At 40.7% G+C, this 18,358-nt stretch overlaps 3 protein-coding genes across 3 annotated transcripts; 1 reads left to right on the top strand and 2 right to left on the bottom strand.

Moving 5' to 3' along the window:
* Window positions 1–188: 188 nt before the first annotated feature.
* On the bottom strand, window positions 189–2,180 carry tmem86b (transmembrane protein 86B). Its single transcript, XM_084371170.1, has 3 exons — window positions 1,892–2,180; window positions 1,474–1,717; window positions 189–1,130 (listed from the first exon to the last, which is right to left on the bottom strand). The coding sequence occupies exons 1-3, from the start codon at window positions 1,940–1,942 to the stop codon at window positions 679–681; spliced, it is 747 nt and encodes a 248-aa protein (XP_084227296.1). The 5' UTR covers window positions 1,943–2,180; the 3' UTR covers window positions 189–678.
* Window positions 2,181–2,768: 588 nt separating this feature from the next.
* aspdh (aspartate dehydrogenase domain containing) lies at window positions 2,769–6,864 on the top strand. The gene is made up of 8 exons (XM_084372356.1): window positions 2,769–2,828; window positions 3,008–3,065; window positions 3,220–3,364; window positions 3,485–3,569; window positions 4,080–4,229; window positions 4,544–4,767; window positions 4,852–4,991; window positions 5,989–6,864. The coding sequence occupies exons 2-8, from the start codon at window positions 3,011–3,013 to the stop codon at window positions 6,024–6,026; spliced, it is 837 nt and encodes a 278-aa protein (XP_084228482.1). The 5' UTR covers window positions 2,769–2,828; window positions 3,008–3,010; the 3' UTR covers window positions 6,027–6,864.
* gys1 (glycogen synthase 1 (muscle)) lies at window positions 6,230–16,603 on the bottom strand. Its single transcript, XM_084372355.1, has 16 exons — window positions 16,463–16,603; window positions 13,765–13,883; window positions 13,114–13,295; window positions 11,494–11,685; window positions 11,067–11,252; window positions 10,810–10,954; window positions 10,574–10,691; window positions 10,210–10,330; window positions 9,968–10,074; window positions 9,728–9,787; window positions 9,237–9,429; window positions 8,641–8,767; window positions 8,447–8,542; window positions 8,165–8,328; window positions 7,997–8,077; window positions 6,230–7,907 (listed from the first exon to the last, which is right to left on the bottom strand). Exons 2-16 carry the CDS (start codon window positions 13,880–13,882, stop codon window positions 7,662–7,664), a joined length of 2,136 nt encoding a protein of 711 aa, XP_084228481.1. The 5' UTR covers window position 13,883; window positions 16,463–16,603; the 3' UTR covers window positions 6,230–7,661.
* Window positions 16,604–18,358: the final 1,755 nt, after the last annotated feature.

Genomic DNA, 18,358 nt, shown 5'->3' on the forward strand with positions numbered 1-18,358 from the left:
TTTCAGTTCTTCATTTCTAAATGCCATACTAAACATCTCCATCCATAGTGTGTTAACTATTTTCTTTTACATTTGTTAATATATACATCCCCATGGTAGGTTTGTCTGAAGTCTGTGAGTTTAAGTATGTTCATTTCATTTAGTCAATTGTCTCTTGAAACGCAGCTCAGAATCATGGACATCATCAGTTATTTTTATATCACATTTATTAATTATAAACAAAACAAATGGGAGCATTTATATACACATAAGGGTTCAGCTCACAAGTGGAAAACATTGCCACCACACACACCAACTACACATAAACACAGATTTCACTTATTAAAATATTCTTGTACAAATCAAAATACAGACAATATTCAAAACTACTATTTATTGAGTTTCTCTCTGTCTTGTTTGTAGACTTTGGAATTTTAAAATGTGTTGGCTATTATTGTGATCATTGAAATGTCAATTACAAATTTGAAACAGTAAGATATCTTGACTTGCAAGCTGATATTTTACTCCATCTTTTGAACACAGTAGCTGTCAAGTGCTGGCCAGAAGGAGAACTGACCTTGTTCTGTTTATCTTCCTCTTTTTCTGTATTTACCTACAGAAAATATTTATAGGCAGTTTTAGGACCTAACCAGGGTGAGGGAGATCCGTCAGACTTTAGGGGTTCCACAAGGATGCTGTTTAGGACCTCTTCCATTTTGCAAAGTCGTCCTTGCTCTCCACTGCCCTCACATCGCCCACAGCTATTAGTAGCTGTGCCAAGTAATACGTCACCATGACTAGGAGTTGACCATGCTCCATTGGCGCCGTCACTTTGAAAACCTGCAAAGCCAGTGACATGTCAGATACCATGAAGGCTAAACTTCCTAACAGTGTTGGTGTGTGGCCGGTTCTGATGGCTAACGTCCCCATCACAGTAATTAACAAAATGTAGACCCCCACAGCAGGAACTAGCAGATCTGAGTTTGGTGCCTTTTGCAGGAATGGATATATGTAGATGTAAAACGCTCCTCCCACCAGGAACAGGATCAGATATAGAAAACGGATCCAGGAGGAAGATGAATATGCTGCATAGCGACTGGAGAGGAAGGTGAGGGAGTAGAGCAGATGAGCCACAGCAAATGCACCCATTCCTGTAACAGATGGAAAACACAATGAATGATTAGTAAAATAAATAATAATAATAATATGTAAATAAATTATTTACAAAATGCTAATTCTGCTTGAATTTTAAAGGTCGTACTGATCACATTGAAAGTTAAGATATAAAAAAAAAAATCACATATTGATAGAAATTGGTTAGGGGTTCACAATATAAAACATTCAACCATGATACAATTAAATTCATACGTATAAATGAAATGCACATACAGTATATTCTAAGTATTAGGCCACAGATTTAACTGTGATAAAGGACAAAAATGCCCAAACTGCGGCTGAATTTTCATCTGAAAAACTCTCCAATTTGTGCCTTACCATGCAGGAATAGCTCAGGCCATACCAGGCAGCAGTCACCTATAGCAGAGAAAACCAGTCCTCCTACCACACCCAGGACACTCTGACCTCCGTTCCAGCGCAGCACTACTGCAGCCAATAGGAGTGTTGGTGCTGATTTGACACCTGCATTAGTGATGGATGAGGGGACGTCAGGAGTCCACAGGTAGAAGTACAGAGCTGAGGACAAAAAAAAAGGCAAGAGAGAAAAAAAGAGAGCACAGGACTGATAGAGAGGAAGAGAAAGAAAAAAAAGAGACATTACACAAAATAATACTTTTCGTGAGTCCACTCAATGAATCAATTTTGTCCATCACACATGGAAAAGTAACATAGACAACTATTTACTGTACTATACTGTAATGATAGCTGTAAATGAGAGTAAATGGTGTTTAGGTACCGTGTTTCTCCTCTGCCGCCTGTCATAGGCATCCGTCTCAAGGATGTCCATCGTCTCAGAGTCAGCACTGACGTCAGCTCCAGCAGATCTCAGTTGGATGAACCTGTCCTCTTTGTCACTTTCTTTCTTCTTCTGTCTTTGCAGTTCTGCCTTTACTCTCTTGGTTATAATCCTCAGCTGTTATCGTCTTGTTCTTCAGTCCCACCTGTCTCGAATCTCCACTGTCTCTCTCAGGCTGTTGGTATTTCGACGAATGAACTTTGGAACGATCCTTGCCGTCTGATTACACTCTGATAATCAATGTACTCCCTGTTTTGAGTTCTCGTAGGCCAACAGCTGACCTTTGACCTCTCCGGCTAGAATACATTGGTGACATCGACACATAAGGGGCAAAGTTAAACTGGTAGTAAACTAATATATGACAAAGGTTGTTGTCTTAGTTTACTTTATGTGAACTTCCGATGATTGTTGCTAATGACAGATTAATTGTGGGAAAATGGCCACATTCTTAAATTGGACTTTCTTTGGGGAAATCATTTGAACCATGTCTCTAAACGAAATATTAATCTCTACAACAACTATAACAAGAGAGAGAAATAGTTCTGATGGAGTCACTACTGGATGCTGAGGCTAGTAAAACCTACCAAGTAACACCATCCAATTTTAGATTTTTAGAAAAGAAACACAACATTTCATCGTGCATATTTGAGGTATTTTTCACAAGAGATTCTGAGAGCATCTGAAACTGATATTGTTTCAATGAAAGAGGAGCCCAGCATGTGACAGTTCTCCACATGTATGAACCGACAATGATTAACTATGGCCTCTCTCAGTTAAACTTTGCACTCCGCTTGCCCGTAATTTCTGGAGTCGCGGGCTGGTTGCAGTGCTTCAAATTGGGAGACACATTAGCTCTGAAGGGGTGTGTGATTATCTGGTGAGTAGAACAATAAATCACAAGGGTTATACTGGTCCAGAGGATTGATAGATCTTGGTAGATGTTCAGATAGGAAGTAATGTAAAAAGCAGACCAGCATGTGTGTGTTTTGGTTTGTGTGGTCAAGTTAAATTTTAATGTTGTAGGTTTTGCTCAACATGCTTGCTTTCTCAACGCAGGACATGGCAACTAGCTCTACCTCACAAAGGATTGGAGTTGTAGGATACGGACATCTAGGTAAGCCCTTCAAAACTGTATTCATTTCTTTCTGAAATTCATCCTTTTGCTTAAATCCTCTATCAACAAGGTGACTCATACTGTCACAAAGTGTCCTGTACATTTTTTACTCTGTGTGTGTGTGTGTGTGTGTGTGTGTGCACACGCGCCTCAGGGCAGTTCCTGGTGGATAGGATCCTCAAAGATGGTGCTGCTCTCGGTCTAACTCTAGCGTTCGTCTGGAACAGAAATTCAGACAAGCTCAAAGGTTTAGTTCCTGAAGAGCTCATACTTGGTGATCTGTCATCCTTTGCAAACAGGTGGATTTACACTCACAAGAAATATAAACCTGCAGGCAAAACACAATATGAATAATGAGTCTTATATAATCTCTGTGCTACCAAATGTTCCATGACATCTTTTTTAAACTTGTTTTACAGGCCATGTGATGTGATTATAGAGGTGTGCCATCCACAGATAGTGAGAGAATTTGGGGTTCACTTCCTGTCTCAGTCTCATTTCATGGTAAGATTTTATTTTTTACTGTCACTGCTTGGATGTTGTGGTTATTTTTTATTTGTTATAGATATAGCCCATCTGTAAAGAGTTTTTTCATGACGTGTTCAATTGGGAAAGCTAACTGATTGAACTGTGTAACAGAAACAAGCTGTTTAATCTGCACCATTTTAAGAAAAATGTGGGCAGAGTAAGTATTATTTTAGGAATGTAATATTGTGAGAATTTTTGTATATTCAGTATATATGAGATATAAAGAAAATAAATAGATAAATAAAAAAAATTGCTTCTTATGTTCTCGCTTCTTAACTATAACACCACTAAAACAGATGGGCCTGAGGGTAAAACAGCTGAAAGGATATTTTCTGCTTTAAATTGATGTGTAAATAAATGTGTTCTTAAAATGTATTGGTGCTGTATGTGTCCATTACAGAAAATGAAAACACACAGGCTGACACAAAGTTTAAACTGCTAATCACAGAATTATGTCTCTTGATCCTTCATGTCTCCTCCTCTCAGGTGGGCTCTCCCTCTGCCCTCTCCAACCCTGATCTGAACCAGAAGCTGCGACTGGCGGCTCAGAACTATGGCAGGACGCTGTATGTCCCCAGTGGTGCATTATGGGGAGGCCAGGACATCCAGAGGCTGAATGATAGTGGGGGCTTGAAGGTAACATTGGTATAGTGAAGGTGTGGCATTAGACAGAGTAATATAGGTATGCAGTAGCCACTCTTTGATAATTTAAATGTAGCTACTTTGTTTTAAGCTTGTTGGGTTATCTGCACAAATTACCAATAAGGGGATCAAATCAAAACAGAAAACTACTTTTATCTGTCAGTATTATAATTGTGTTTCGAGCGAGGGTAACATTTAAAGAGACATTAGCAAAAAAACAACAAAGAAAACTATTATTTATTTCACTACTCAGGATTTAAGTGTCATCTGGTAAACCTTATTGCGTTCTTCTCTTGATTTGTTTTCAGGCTTTGTTTATACGAATGTCCAAGCATCCATCCTGCTTCCGACTGACAGGAGACGTCCTCTCTGATTGGACGGAGGACGAGGGCCGGCGTGTTTTATTCAGAGGATCAGTGGCAGAGTTGTGCCCACTTGCACCAAACAACGTTAACACAATGGCAGCAGCAGCAGTGGCAGCAGAAACACTCGGCTTCACTGGTGTTCAGGGAGAGATTGTATCTGATACAGCGTGAGTCATTCTACATATCTGATTGCCTTTATACATAGTTTCGTATCTGCTTGAATCACATGTTCATACCTCTTCCTGCCCCAGGTTGAGAGATTATCATGTGGTTGAGGTGGAGGTGACTGGGCCTGGTGGCTTCTCAGTGCACACAGTAAGGAGGAATCCAGCTAAACTCGGAGCTGTCACTGGCAGCGCCACATACAACTCCTTCTGGAATAGTTTACTTGGTGAGTCCCGCATGGTTCCCCGTCACATCCTAAAAGATCCTGATGGATCCCACCAGCTTTCTGCTAGCACTGGAGGAAGAAGTTCTCATGTCCTTTACTTAGGTGAACATACCAATCTAAAAAATAGATCATTCCAAGTGAAAGTCCTGCATTCAAATTCTCAAACAAGTAGAAGTATTATCAGGAAAGTGTACGGGTCAAGTCCAGTCAAGTCAATTTTATTTATATATCCTAATATCCCAAATTACAATTTATCTCAAGAGGTTATACAATTACGACACAGTCTGTTCTCCGAGAAAACCTATTCAGCAGAAATTTGTATGGACATAGACTAATCTTTGCTTTTAGGATCTAGCTTCAGTCACAAGCAAAATGAGTTTTATCTTTAACCAAATGCTGTGTTTTATGAGCTTATCCCATCCTTTTCATGTGAAATCTTAGTTTTGAACATAACTAGTAACTACAGCTGTCAGATAAATTGAGTGGACATACAGTGTGGTGGACAGAAGAACGATATTTACATTTTTATTACACAAAAAAGTTGGGACACTGTGAAAAACATGATTAGATAATACATTTTTGTAAACTTATGCTTACATAGTTTGTTTGCAAATGATTGTGTTGTTTTTATTTATGATTTGCACAACGTTCCAATTTTGTTTTGACAAATTTGCCATAATTTAAGGGTTAAAACAACAATTTCTCTCTCTTCCTTCTTCCTGTCTGTAATAAAAGGGCTTATACATGCCCAGAAATATACTCAAAAAAGATATATTTCACTCTGGATTGCATAAAATGTATAAATGAATAACATTTAAATACTCAATTACAGCACACATATCTCAAAAGTGTACTACTAAATACTATTTCAGTCAAATTTGTAGTAAATCTGTCATAAAATAACTGTCTAGGTCAGAATTGGAGGAAAGATCTTGAGTTTGTTTGTGTGCAGAGAAGTGAAATGGTGTCAATTCTGTTTCATTCTTTTTTCTTACAGTCTGCAAAGGTCACGGGGGCCGAGTTTACTTGTGCTGAAGCAGAGGAGAACTCTGAAGGATTTACTGCAACACAGAAAGCAGATCCACTTCAGATTGTTTATAGTGGATAAGTGGTGTGGATGGTGTCACTGGATCAGTATGTTACTTAGAACTTGGAAACCCAACAACCCTCGGATATTTGTGTCATAATAAACTTCATTCATACAAAGAAAGACGAGTCCGTTATAATTTGTAAAACACTTATAGGTATATCTTTAAACTTTATTATAAGTTCGTCTGGTGCAAGATTGTAACAAATGATAAATCTCTTACAGGGAGTGTGAGTGCACACCTGGTAAAACCATTTTCCTTCTTCCATAACAGACAAATAGTCAAGATGTACTCTCACTCCTTTTCCAGCTCTCTCTCTTCTCATCATCTGAAAACATGGTTGCCATCTCAGGACACAGTCCCTTTTTTTCTCCTTCTGTCTCACATCTATTCCTTTTCACAAATAAATACTTGCCAAAACAGGGAAACCCAAGAATAACTGTGTCCACACAAGCACACACACAGAAGGATTAAAAGGGAGTGTGAGGTTATTCATTGATCACTGAAAGGCTGTCACACAATAAGGCGCAGAAAGAAGATTAAAACACACACTATTCTCAAAATGAGAGAACTAGCAGCTTTTTTTTTTGCTGATGCTATTTTTTGTTGTGCATGTGTGTGTTTTACGTGTATTTCCATCCTGGGATGTTCTGTAGTAAACAAGGCATTTGAAAGAAAGAAGAAAGCCAAACACAAACAGAACTGGTGCTCTCTGTCGGTCCTCACAGCAACTGACACTCACTTTACATGGGCCTTTTTTTTTTTCCTTTCTTACCAGGAATGAAGCTGATCCTGCTTTCCAGTCCAGTGTGTAGGATTTATGGGGATGTTTTGGCATAAGTGGAAATATATTATTCAAAATTATGTTTTCATTAGCGTAAAATCACCTTAAACTAAGAATAGTTATGTTTTCATTACCTTGGAATGAGCCTTTTATATCCACAGAGTCAACCATATTACGCCACCTTTTGTGTTTTTAGCGGCCACCTTAGGAGAGGGTGAGACGAGAAACATTTCATCGGTTGTAACCTGCAACTTCACTGCTAGATGCCACTAAATTCTACGCACTGGACCTTTAATATTTTAAAAATGACAAGCTGGTATAAAGGAGGGTTACGTTGTTTTCCCTGCTCTGACCTACCTTTAAATCAAGTATAAAACCCCTCCAGAGACTCCTAATATTACTCTGTTATTTTTTTCAAGGCTTCAGGCCTACGTTATCCAGTGTTAGTACACTACAAAATCCAGCAATCCTGATTTGTTTTCCATGTTGGGCTGTCGTTTAGCCCTTTCTAGCTGCTGCATCTACTCCACTTGCACTGCTGGTGCAACTGAAACAATAACTAAACATATCAAACTGACAGATAATTTTTAAAAATTCTGAGGTATGCACAAGTTGGGAAGACACTGACAGTGATGCAAATTTTCCACAACAAGCCAATATTAAATTTATCACTCGCTTTCACACAACTGCACTCATTTATTACGTTTCTGAGCACATGGATGACTTTTGACGATTGCCACAGATCGGGTTTCACTAGTGAGGTTTAGCATGTACTGCGTGTGGGTGCATGCGCGTGTCTCAGTTTTTCTCGCTTGTGACACCGTCGCTGATTCCATTGGCCCCGTGGAGAGCAGAAGACTTGTTTTTGAATGGCAGAGTGTAGGGCTGGCGGATGTTCACCCGGTCCTTCTCTGCCTCCAGATCCTCGTCGTAGCGCTCGTCTTCATCGTTGTCCTCGGCCTCGCTGTGGTGCGGGGAAGAGTGGCGGGACAGAGCTGGAGACGGTGGCACTGAGGCTGGTCGTGGGTAACGGAAGCCTGAGGTCTGAGGACAAGAACCATAAGGCGTCAGAATCTCAAGGAGAGGGTGGAGGTGGGAAGACTTCACTTCAATGAATGCAATAAATTACTTACTGATGTGGGCTCCTGCAGTTCATACATGAAGGTGTCGGGGAAGGCTTTAGCCAGGGCCATATGACGTGCAGATATGTAATACTAGTGAAGAGAACAAGAAAAACAATATGAAATCATCTTGAAGTTGTCACATGAACAGAATGAGTCCTTTGGGATTTGGAGTCTCACCCTGCCAAGGTATCTCCAGTCCAAGAGGTCACTCAGACGCTCAGTCCGGTTTCTCTGGATGATCCGCTGGCGCCGGCTCTGCTTGCAGAACTGAAACAGGAAGGAAGTGAGCTGGTTACACGACTCGTCGACCCCTCTAAACCGCCGGTCCAGGATGTAAATACCTGCAAAAAGAAACAGAACAATGTTGGAAAAAAGCAAGTCATCCTTGTGTATCTTTTTAAAAACAAACTTTGAGAATCATGGAGAATTTAACAGATAAATAAAGTATGAGAAGTGCACCATATGCTGAGGGGTCTGCTATGTGTTCTTCCATGAAACAGCCAAAGCCTGACAGGTTGGTTGAGATCGATGGAATTCCCATGACTGTGCACTCAGCTGATGGTGACAGAAACAGTAACGCCTGTTTAACATTTCAATATTTTACAATATACATAAACACATAAAAATACCTTGCCAGCATGCATGAGTCATACCTGGTGTGTAGCCCCAAGGCTCATAGTAAGAGGGGAAGACGCCGAGGTGGCAGCCTCTTACAAACTCCTCATAATCCATCGGAAGTAGAGGAGAGGTGGACGAAAGGAACTCTGGATGGAAGATAATCTGCAGGAGGAAGAAGCCATTCAGTGTCAGACTTTATATTGAGACTTATTTTATGTAGCCTAGGCCTAAATGTTTCATATCACTTATCATTCAATAGATACGCAGATATATTTTTTTATTTATTATTCATTTAAGTTTCTATCAAAACTTTTTTTCCACTGATAGTTTCTAATAATATGTCAGCATGCAAGAGAGTGAGTCATAAAATCATTTTCTGTCAGGTCAGTGTTACAGGAACTTTAGTTAAGCAACAGCCTGACAGTAGCCTGCCCCTGACTAGGTTAGTCCCCCAGCATAAGTATGCTGAGCTTGCTTTAAGGAACCGAATTAACTGGAAAATGAGTCAGACTGACCAAACTCAACCATAGTCTCTTGTCAGTAACATTAGTAATGAAAATTATACAAATATTCAAAACACAATAATAAAACAAACTACGGACTTTTTATGGACTAAAGATAACTGACATACCTTGACACGGTCAGAAGAGCTGTTGAAAAGGCCGATACGGCGGACGCAATTAAGGATGGGGTCGCTGCTGTCCTCCAGCATGTTATGGGTGCAGACTGGCGGCTGGCATTGTCTCTGAGTTGCAAAGATGGCGCGCTTCATTATGGTGAAATCCTCTTTGTCCAGCATCTTTGACACATCCGGCAGCTGTCCACTAAAAGGAAACAGCTCATTTGAGAAATGAAACTTTTGATTTAAAAAAAAAAAAAGATAAGCAAGATTTGTATTTGAATTTCTCAGTAATTTCCAAAAACAACTACAATAAAATATTAATTAGCATGAAAACAACTTTACCAGCTTGTTATATATCCAGGTCTGATAGGAAACGTTTGGGTTTTGTTTAACAGAAGTTTTATTACACAGTCTCTTCATACTTTTTGATGGTATTACAGTATCAAGACTGTTCCACATCATATAGGTTTCATGAAGTAGAATGAAAGCTGTCAACTTACACTAGAAGTGACTCATAAAGTTTCTTTCCGAAGCGTTCCTTCACAGTCTGAGCAGTATCCCTGTCAGGGACAAAAATAAAGACACTACATGTATAATAACACAACTACAAACAAAGGTTGAAGTCGAGGTGTCTAGACGGTAAGGGTGAATGTAACACTGTCTGGCTCACAAGTACACTTTCAGTTAAATACTTCATCGCGATGCTTCACACTTCTGTCTAACATAAGAAGAAACCTCACCAGAGTTGTTTCCTAACTGCTTGGCCCTTCAACGTCTCCACATTGAAGTTGTTTGTCCGAGCTGGCATGATGAAGAATGCGATGACGGTCACATCACTGTGATTGACCTGCACAGGGAGACCATACAGGAACATGGGTTTACCTCGAGGATTTACCCTCTTCCTTCTCACCCACACATTCACACATAAACACTTAAATACATGCACAAAAGTGTTGATACAACTACACTAACACACACTTACTCTCAATAGATAGTTGAGTCTGGCTAAAGCTTCCAAGAAGATGTCGGCGCCTTTGTTGGAGAACTCGTACCTTCCAGCGATGAAGAGGAACAAACACTTGTCCAGGTTGAAGTCCAGGTGGCTGAGGGTCAAACCAAATAGAAAGAGCTGGATATGTGTAGCTCTTAGTGTACACATCTGTTCTTCTTTTTTATTATTATAATAGCATAATAAGTACTCTATTCTTTCCAATTTAATTTGTCTCTTCCCCACCACACAGACAGGAAACCCAGTGAAACTTCATTCATTTAAATCATTCAAATTTTAGTTCTTAAGTTGACTGCACTGTGAATGTGTGATGTGTGTTGTGGGGTTTCTGTCTCACCCGTAGAAGTGTCCCCTGACGAACTCTTGGATCCGATTCTTGCTCTGAGCATGGAGGTTTTGAAACTCGTGCACGGCGGAGAACTTCTTCACGTTGAGCCCGTTGGGAGTGACAATGTCTGTGCACGAAGGCAGAGATTATGTGAGCAGAGAGACACCGAAATCAGTGACGAGCGAGAAAAGACTGAACCGTCAAGGAAGTTTCTGAATTTCACGCATGAATTCCCCTCCACACACCTGGTTTCCTCTTGAGCAGGTGCTCTGCCTCAATGGCTGTGATCTGTGACACAGTGGTGAAGACGTGGGCACAGTGCGCGGCCGACCGCTCCAAACAGTAGCGGTGGTAGATCTGTCTATCACCTGCTTCCTTTTCCACGTTGAACTGGGTGAGAAAAAAACCAAGAGAGTACAATTAAGCAAATTATTTGTGGAATACATAATCTGTTTGATTATGTATACATGTTAAATTCACTAAATCCTGTGTACACACATACATCTGCAAGTTTGTTATAGAAGTCCACATTTCCAGCACACAGGTATCGTCCCAGCAGTGTGGCGTGAGTGGTGAAGATGGTTGCGACGGGCAGCTGTCTCTGTCTACACAACACCAGGCCCAGGCCGGCCAACCACTCGTGGAAGTGGGCCACGATGTGCGGAGGTTCATCACACTGAGCTGCGTACTGTAATAAGGGAGAAAACAAGGTCATATGGACGACACATAAGACCCCAACATGAATTCAATTCAAGTTATTTTTCATGTGACATGTCTATTATATGACCTTTTCAGACTTTTCAAGGACCTACAGATAATCTGTCCCTTTTCAAGGACCTCAACCTCTCTTTTTAACACAGAACAGCTGTAAAATTTTCACTTATAGAAATTCTTTTCAATTGTTAGTTCTCCAAATGTGAGCTGCAGACCTCTCCTAAAAGCCAGGCCGTCAGGAAGCCAAACAGCACGGCATCGTTGGCCTCGCGGTCGAACCACGGCACGCCGATGTCACAGAGGTCCCACAGCTCACTCTTCCAGGTGTCCAGAGACCAGGCAGTGAACCCTACGTCAATCAGAATGACATAAGGGCTGCCCTCGATAAGCCAGCGCCCAAAGTAGACCTGGGGGAAAAAGGAGAAAAAGGGTGAAGAAAAGGGAAATAATTACTTTCAGTCTTTATGCCACACATCACCCATGGGTGAGGGCGTATTTTCCCTCATTACAATTGATACTTTAAAACAGCGAGACAGAACTTTCATTTTTTGTATGACGCAACCTATTTTAAATACTATTTCGTCTTTAACCCTTATGCAAACACAGCTGTTGCATAATCCATGCCGATGAGGTAATAGGTATTTATTTGTGGCTACAGAAGATTCATTCAACAGTAATATGACAACGGTGAAACAAAGTTAACTTTGTTTTGGTGCTGTATTGTACCACCAGACTACTGATCAGCTTCTTTCCTCAGGCTGTGCCACTCTTTAATTTCTCCTCAGCACTCACAAAAAATAGTTAAAATTTTCTGACTAATCTGACACAGGTAAATCTGAATCCAACCGAGTGACCAAAATTACAAATATCTATATAGAAACAGCCAATCTCTCCACTGTTGGTCTTGTTTGCTTATGTAGGTCATATAGAGGCATCAGTATTACATTGAGACTGTTTCATAAGCAGTTACAGGTCCCTTGTAGAATGATTAAAGGAGAAAACTTAAAGATTTGTGGTCAATCACTAGGTAAATCATTTACCAAGAAATTAGTATAAACCACTTAAAGAGAAACAGCTGCATCAGTAACTCATTTTATTTGTTACATGCATTAATAAGCTATCTACTTTTACCATGTTTAAAAATGTAAATAAATGGGTTAGACCTTCAGTGTCTAATCTAAAAGTACTTCAAGGGACACATCCCACCAACAAAAACATATTTCAAATCCACAATCCAAGATTAACCTTGATGAAGTTTGTCTTGCCAGCACAGAAATCTCTTCAAGACAAAACTTGAATGTGGTACTAAGTTTAACAGGACCAAAATATCTTAACTGTGCTATGGTGCTGCTCTGTCTTGAGCTTAAAGGCCATGTGACTCGAGGTAAACCAGGCTTCGTAGAAAAGGCTGCACTATACCTTTAAAATAGTACCACTACCACTCCCAGCCTTGACCCATAACTCCACAGCACTCCCAGAGTGACACGGCACAAAGCATTAAAAGTATCACACACACCGACCGCCATCTATTTCTGGTGTGTGTCTTCCAGAGTGAGAGAGACAGAGAGACACTGATACAACCTCTAACCTTTATGGGGAAATGTCACAGGTTTTAGAGACGTGGTCAGGGACAGAAGGCCGACCAGAGAGCGAGTGGGTCAGATATGAAAGAGAGGCCAAGGATGATCTCTAACTGGGTTTTTAAGTTTAGTGAACTTGAACCACACATATTCACAAATCTTACTCCAAGTACTTGGAGTCCTTGACTGCCCTTGAGGGGAACATACAGATTTAACTCAGAGGCGTATGTGTTCACTGTGTACGTGTGGTAGTACCTTACACCCACTGGAGTTCATCTTGTCAATGGTTCTCTTCAGCTCAGGGCTGGTGGGCTCGATCAACTCCACTTGAGTGCGGACGTTGCTCTCCACGTAGGGACCCACCAGGAAATAGTTCTCCCCCCATTCCTCTGAGGTCAGACGGGCTTTGGTCTGGATGACGGTGTAGATGCCTCCGACTTCACATATGCAGCAAACATGCCACACGTACGCACACAAAATTGAGACAAAGATATAATGTGATTCGACTTGATATATATATGTGGCAATAAGATGATAGGACTCTTACAACTAGAATTTCCCTGCTGAGAATAACCAGTGTAAGTACATGGAAACTAGATTATATGTGTAGTTTTCTCTTTCATTCAGTGTTTATATTGGCATACCATTTATTTTCATACACTGGAAAAATGGCTCTTTGAAAATAAGTAAATAAATCCGGGTTTTTCTTGCTTGTAATCTGTCAATGCAACAAGTGAAAATAATCTAAAACAAGTGTTCTTTATCTCACTAAATATCTACTTGTAATTGTGTCTTATATTAAGTGAAGTGTGGTATTTTGACTCAAAATTAGACAAATATGCTTTTGAGGTTTTGCCGTGTAAGTGCAACACAAGCACACTCGTTCTCACACTCAGAGACACTTGCCTTTGTTAGCGACCTCCCAGGCAATTTCAAAAAGAACAGCGTCCTCCAAATCAAACTCCTCATCCCACTCCTCAAGTCCTGACAGGGACGTGACAGAGAGGCTGCGAGCCAGCGGCATGCTGGGTAAACAGAACACATGGGAGCACGTTACGACTCTACATGACTGACACTGAAACAAGTCTTTTCCAAGGAAAGGAAAATTAAATAAAGAAGCATCAACCTTGGTTTACAGTTTCTTTACATTTGTCATCAGGACACTTTAACTTTGAGGATTGCCTGTGACGACAGAAAGTGAAGGATTTAAACTTTACTCAAGTGTAAATGACACATTTTAAACAATGTTACTTTCTCTTGACCAACATTTCCTCACACACCTGCAAGAAACAAGTACTGTATGTCATCAACAAACCCCACCCCCCTATTTCATAACACTATTTCATTATAATACTATGACGTAAACACAGCCTTTGTCAACGCTTTCACGAACCTCCTTCTGTCTGGTTGAACTCTGGTGATCGAAAACTGTTTTTCTGTTAACTAAACTTAACCTTTGGCTGTTCCTATAGGATACCCTGGTCACACAAACAACTTTGAAGTGGTACATTGAGTAACACGGAACCAACATACGAGCTGTGTATGCATGTGAGCAACTGTGTGTCTACTGTATGTGCTCTGCATATAATCTAAGATGGTCAAAGGGTGTCCTCTGGCTAATGATACAACTACTACTAACTACATAAAACAAGTGTGTACATTCATGCATATCACATACCATGTCTATTTGTATACAAAAACGACAGGTTTGCCTGTGAAATTTAAACTAATCTAACTGTTGTCAATGCATCAGAAGTTTAATTATCTTTCTTTCCATTATCAGTGGAAACAAAAAAACAAGGAATGAGCATAAGATGAAAATACAACTCTGCGTTCAGTTCCTGCTTGCTGAAATGGTGCAACCTCGTGAACAAATGAGGGAGTGGCGTGAGAGAGGATGCAGAGGTGGAGGGCGACACATACATGGCTGCAGATCAAGTATAAACTTGATCCGATGTTCGTACTGTGGAATACTGTGGAACTTGCGGAAATGTTGTAACCGCGTGAAGTTCATACGTGTGAAAAACTAAAAAAAAAACCTAGTTCCCAAACACCAGGCTACATATAGACAAGGGGAAATCATATTCCACAACTATCCTGTACACAACTTTGATGTTTTTTTTACATTGCTCCACAGAAATGCAACGTGTGTGTGTGTGTGTGTGTGTGTGAAGTCTGATCTCAAATTCCTGAGTGGCTGATGGCAGCGACACACAAGATAATGACCTGAGTTCATTGACAGTAAACAGTCCATCACTGTTCAAGCCCAGATAAACCAGAGCACCGCCACCTGATTACTGACTGCTCTAATCAGCATCTCAAATAAACTGTCCTTCATATACTTTAGACATTCACATCAGTCTGATATAAGATCCTGCGTGATAACATCCACTCCAGACATGTAAAATATTCTGCTTAGGACTAATATTTGTGTCTGATATGTTTTCTCACAAAATACCTTATAATTACATCTACTCCTTCTCCTAAAAACGATAGAATTGATGCATATGCAAATGTTGGTCTTTCCAAAGTGTAACCATACACAAAATGTTTCCTACTTCCCTGAATAGCCTTTCTCAGTGCATCTCCGCTATAGGCATCAAGTTTTCACATCACACCTGTGTAAGTTGCATTTTTGAACAATGATTGGCTTTCAGGCTAGTTGTGATGTCACAACATCATGCTTATAGGCTATGTACGTGGCTTAAACTCAGATTTAAGGTGAGCACAGAGAAACTTTCCCTCCTTCAGCTAATAGAAAGTAAGTAAAAGTAAAAAACAGCCTTCTAGTGTCAAACTCTGTACTTTTATCCTGCAGAGTGAGGCTCAAACATCTAAACTGAGTAAAATTAAGAATAACACATTTCTGAGTGGAGGGGGACTTTCAGAAGACTTTATTATAGTTGATGGCTGATCGACAGGTGCTCTTTGGTGCGGGAGGTGAAAGTAACGTGGACAGGCAGAGTTTTAGTTTGATAAAATGCAGAGGGAAAAAGAAATATATGAACAAACTGCCATCGTCATAAAGACTTAGAGGGGACATTTCACATTGCTGTAGTTGAACTGGTGCTCATTTCTTTAGGGACTCCCTGGGATTCCCTCGGGCCCTCCGTGGGAACCTGCTTGGGACAGCACTTTATGGATGCTTTTTAATGGACTACTGACATTCACACGCTATCACAATAATCCAAATCATGCCCTTGTCCATGCCATGCGCTTTTACTGATATTTTGATCTGTTCTGTCCAGTAGGCCCAGCTACAGGTCTAGTAAAGCACAGGATCCCCCACCTGTCCCAAGGCAGGCTATGGGGGGCGCACTGCACGCCCACCTCGGATAGCAGCTGATCGTCCGAAGACTACAGGCCACAAAAGCGCCACAGAACCACCAGCAGACCTCCTGGCTGAGTATGCATGCTACTGCATGTATCGTTTGTGTTTTCTCATGAGATGAGGAGCGAACGTGACATGATGCAGGCACCCACTGTCTGCAACCCAGCTGCGGAAACGCGCAAAGGACACCGCGTCCTGACGCACGGCCGCTCTCGTTGAGGAAGTATTCAACTATTGTCATTGTGGAAAATAAAAAGACAGATGTGTACTCACCCTTCGGTTTTTGTCCTAACTTTAAGAAGATGAACTACTCATTGGCAGCTGTCGCAGTCAATCCAAAAAAAAGGGAAACCATCGGAGAGTGAGGAAAAGGGGGCGGCGGCTTTACTCTAAATGCCAGCGATTCACATTGGTTTGATGCGTTCGCTGATGCAGGAAGAAGGTTGGGTTGGTGAATGCAGGGTCTCTGGTGTCACATTATTCATGAGCTTCACTCCCATTGGCCTCCGTTTCCTTTTTGTCTCCACCTCTGTACACAACGTGACGGGAACTGGGCGTTTTCCTCAGCTGAGAGACGCAATTGGCTGAGCAGAGGTTAAAGAAAGCTGCGGTGGTTGGTGAGTTATCATTTCATCCATACAAAACAGGCGAGTCATGGACGATTTTTTCTTTTTTTTTCTTTACCAATGAGAAGAGAGAAGGGGGTTATTTTTAATATCAACTCAGGGTCAACAGAGAAAATAGTTTGGAGAATACAACGTGACCGGTGACATTAAGACACCCAACCCCTCTACATGTCTCTGTGATCTATCCTACAGTAATCACATGGGAACCGTGTTCAGGGTCTATATTGGTAAAGCTGCTGGCCCTGAGTTAGTATCTCATGCCGCTGATTTCAGTAATGATCTGCACTACTGAAGTGTCACTGAACATCATCCTCCTGCCAGCTTCAGATGTGTTGGTCTGTGTTACAGCGTGTCAGGAGGGGGTGACAAAAGCACCAAAACTTTCAGGGATAGTTACAGACACAGTATGATCAGTATACATGTGTTTATAAACATTCTGTCTAAGTTGCAGAGATAGGCTGGTTGAGTTCAAAGTCGAGATCACTATATCACAGGGCAGATTAGATTCTTCATACTCTATTACTATTATTAACTATTGAGAGGAATTATTTATGGTATCATGCACCTCACAACACCAGTTAGGGACACAAGGTACTCTTAAGTTTTCCTTGCTGATAATTTTTAGGTTTTGAAAGGAAGGCCTATTGATTGGATTAGTGCGTCAGTGTGGGATAAAGGTTTTGTGTGACTGAATTGTCTTGTGATCTTAATAGATGTAATTTGTCTTAGGCCTCTCTTGCAGACCATGGCCTTATGAAACGTCATGAAGAAACAAAGCTTACCAGCATTCAAGTTAGGTGCAATAGGGAATGATGCAACTCACTAACTGTGTGACTACACTGTCTATACCTTCAGGTTGCTAACTGAGTTCATTATTAGCCAATGTAAACATGCAGCTGCATCCATATCTATGCAAAATAACACTGCAGCCTTCCCTGTATCTACTGCATTATTTATAAAATTAAAGATAACATCAGGTAGTGATATCATTTCACATAAAATGTATTGAAGCGGGACAGAGAAAATGATAAGATACACTTCACAAGTCAATAAAGGCAGGCCTAAATCATAATTTATAACAATAACAAGCTTTCCATAGAGAGAAATAAGGTCCCAGTATGCTGTTTGAAGTTAGAGGTGATTACTAAGCAGGGTCCTGCGAATATAAACAAAGTAAAACAGTATGGAATCGTTATTTCCTTTCAGGGACAATGTCTTTATTCAGTTTAAACGTCACTAAGATCAATCAATGAAGATGTTTCTTTTCTGATTAATATTTATTCCCCAAAACTACATAGCGCCCTTTTTAATCGATACAAAAACAAAACAAAATTCAAAGCTTTCTTTCACTGACTGCTGAGCCGTTTTCCCTCCCTCGCTGTTACGTAGACTCCGACGTCATTTTGCCGGGAACACACGGTCCTTTTCATGTACTGGGTGTTGTCGAGCCGCTTCCGGCTTCCTCCTCATGCACCAATGAGTTCCCGCCTTTTTAGTGTCGTCACTGTCCAATCCTTTGCTATTGGACTTAGTTACTAAACGG

This window comes from Pagrus pagrus, assembly GCF_965226575.1.
Source record: "Pagrus pagrus genome assembly, chromosome: 13".
NCBI lineage: Eukaryota > Metazoa > Chordata > Actinopteri > Spariformes > Sparidae > Pagrus > Pagrus pagrus.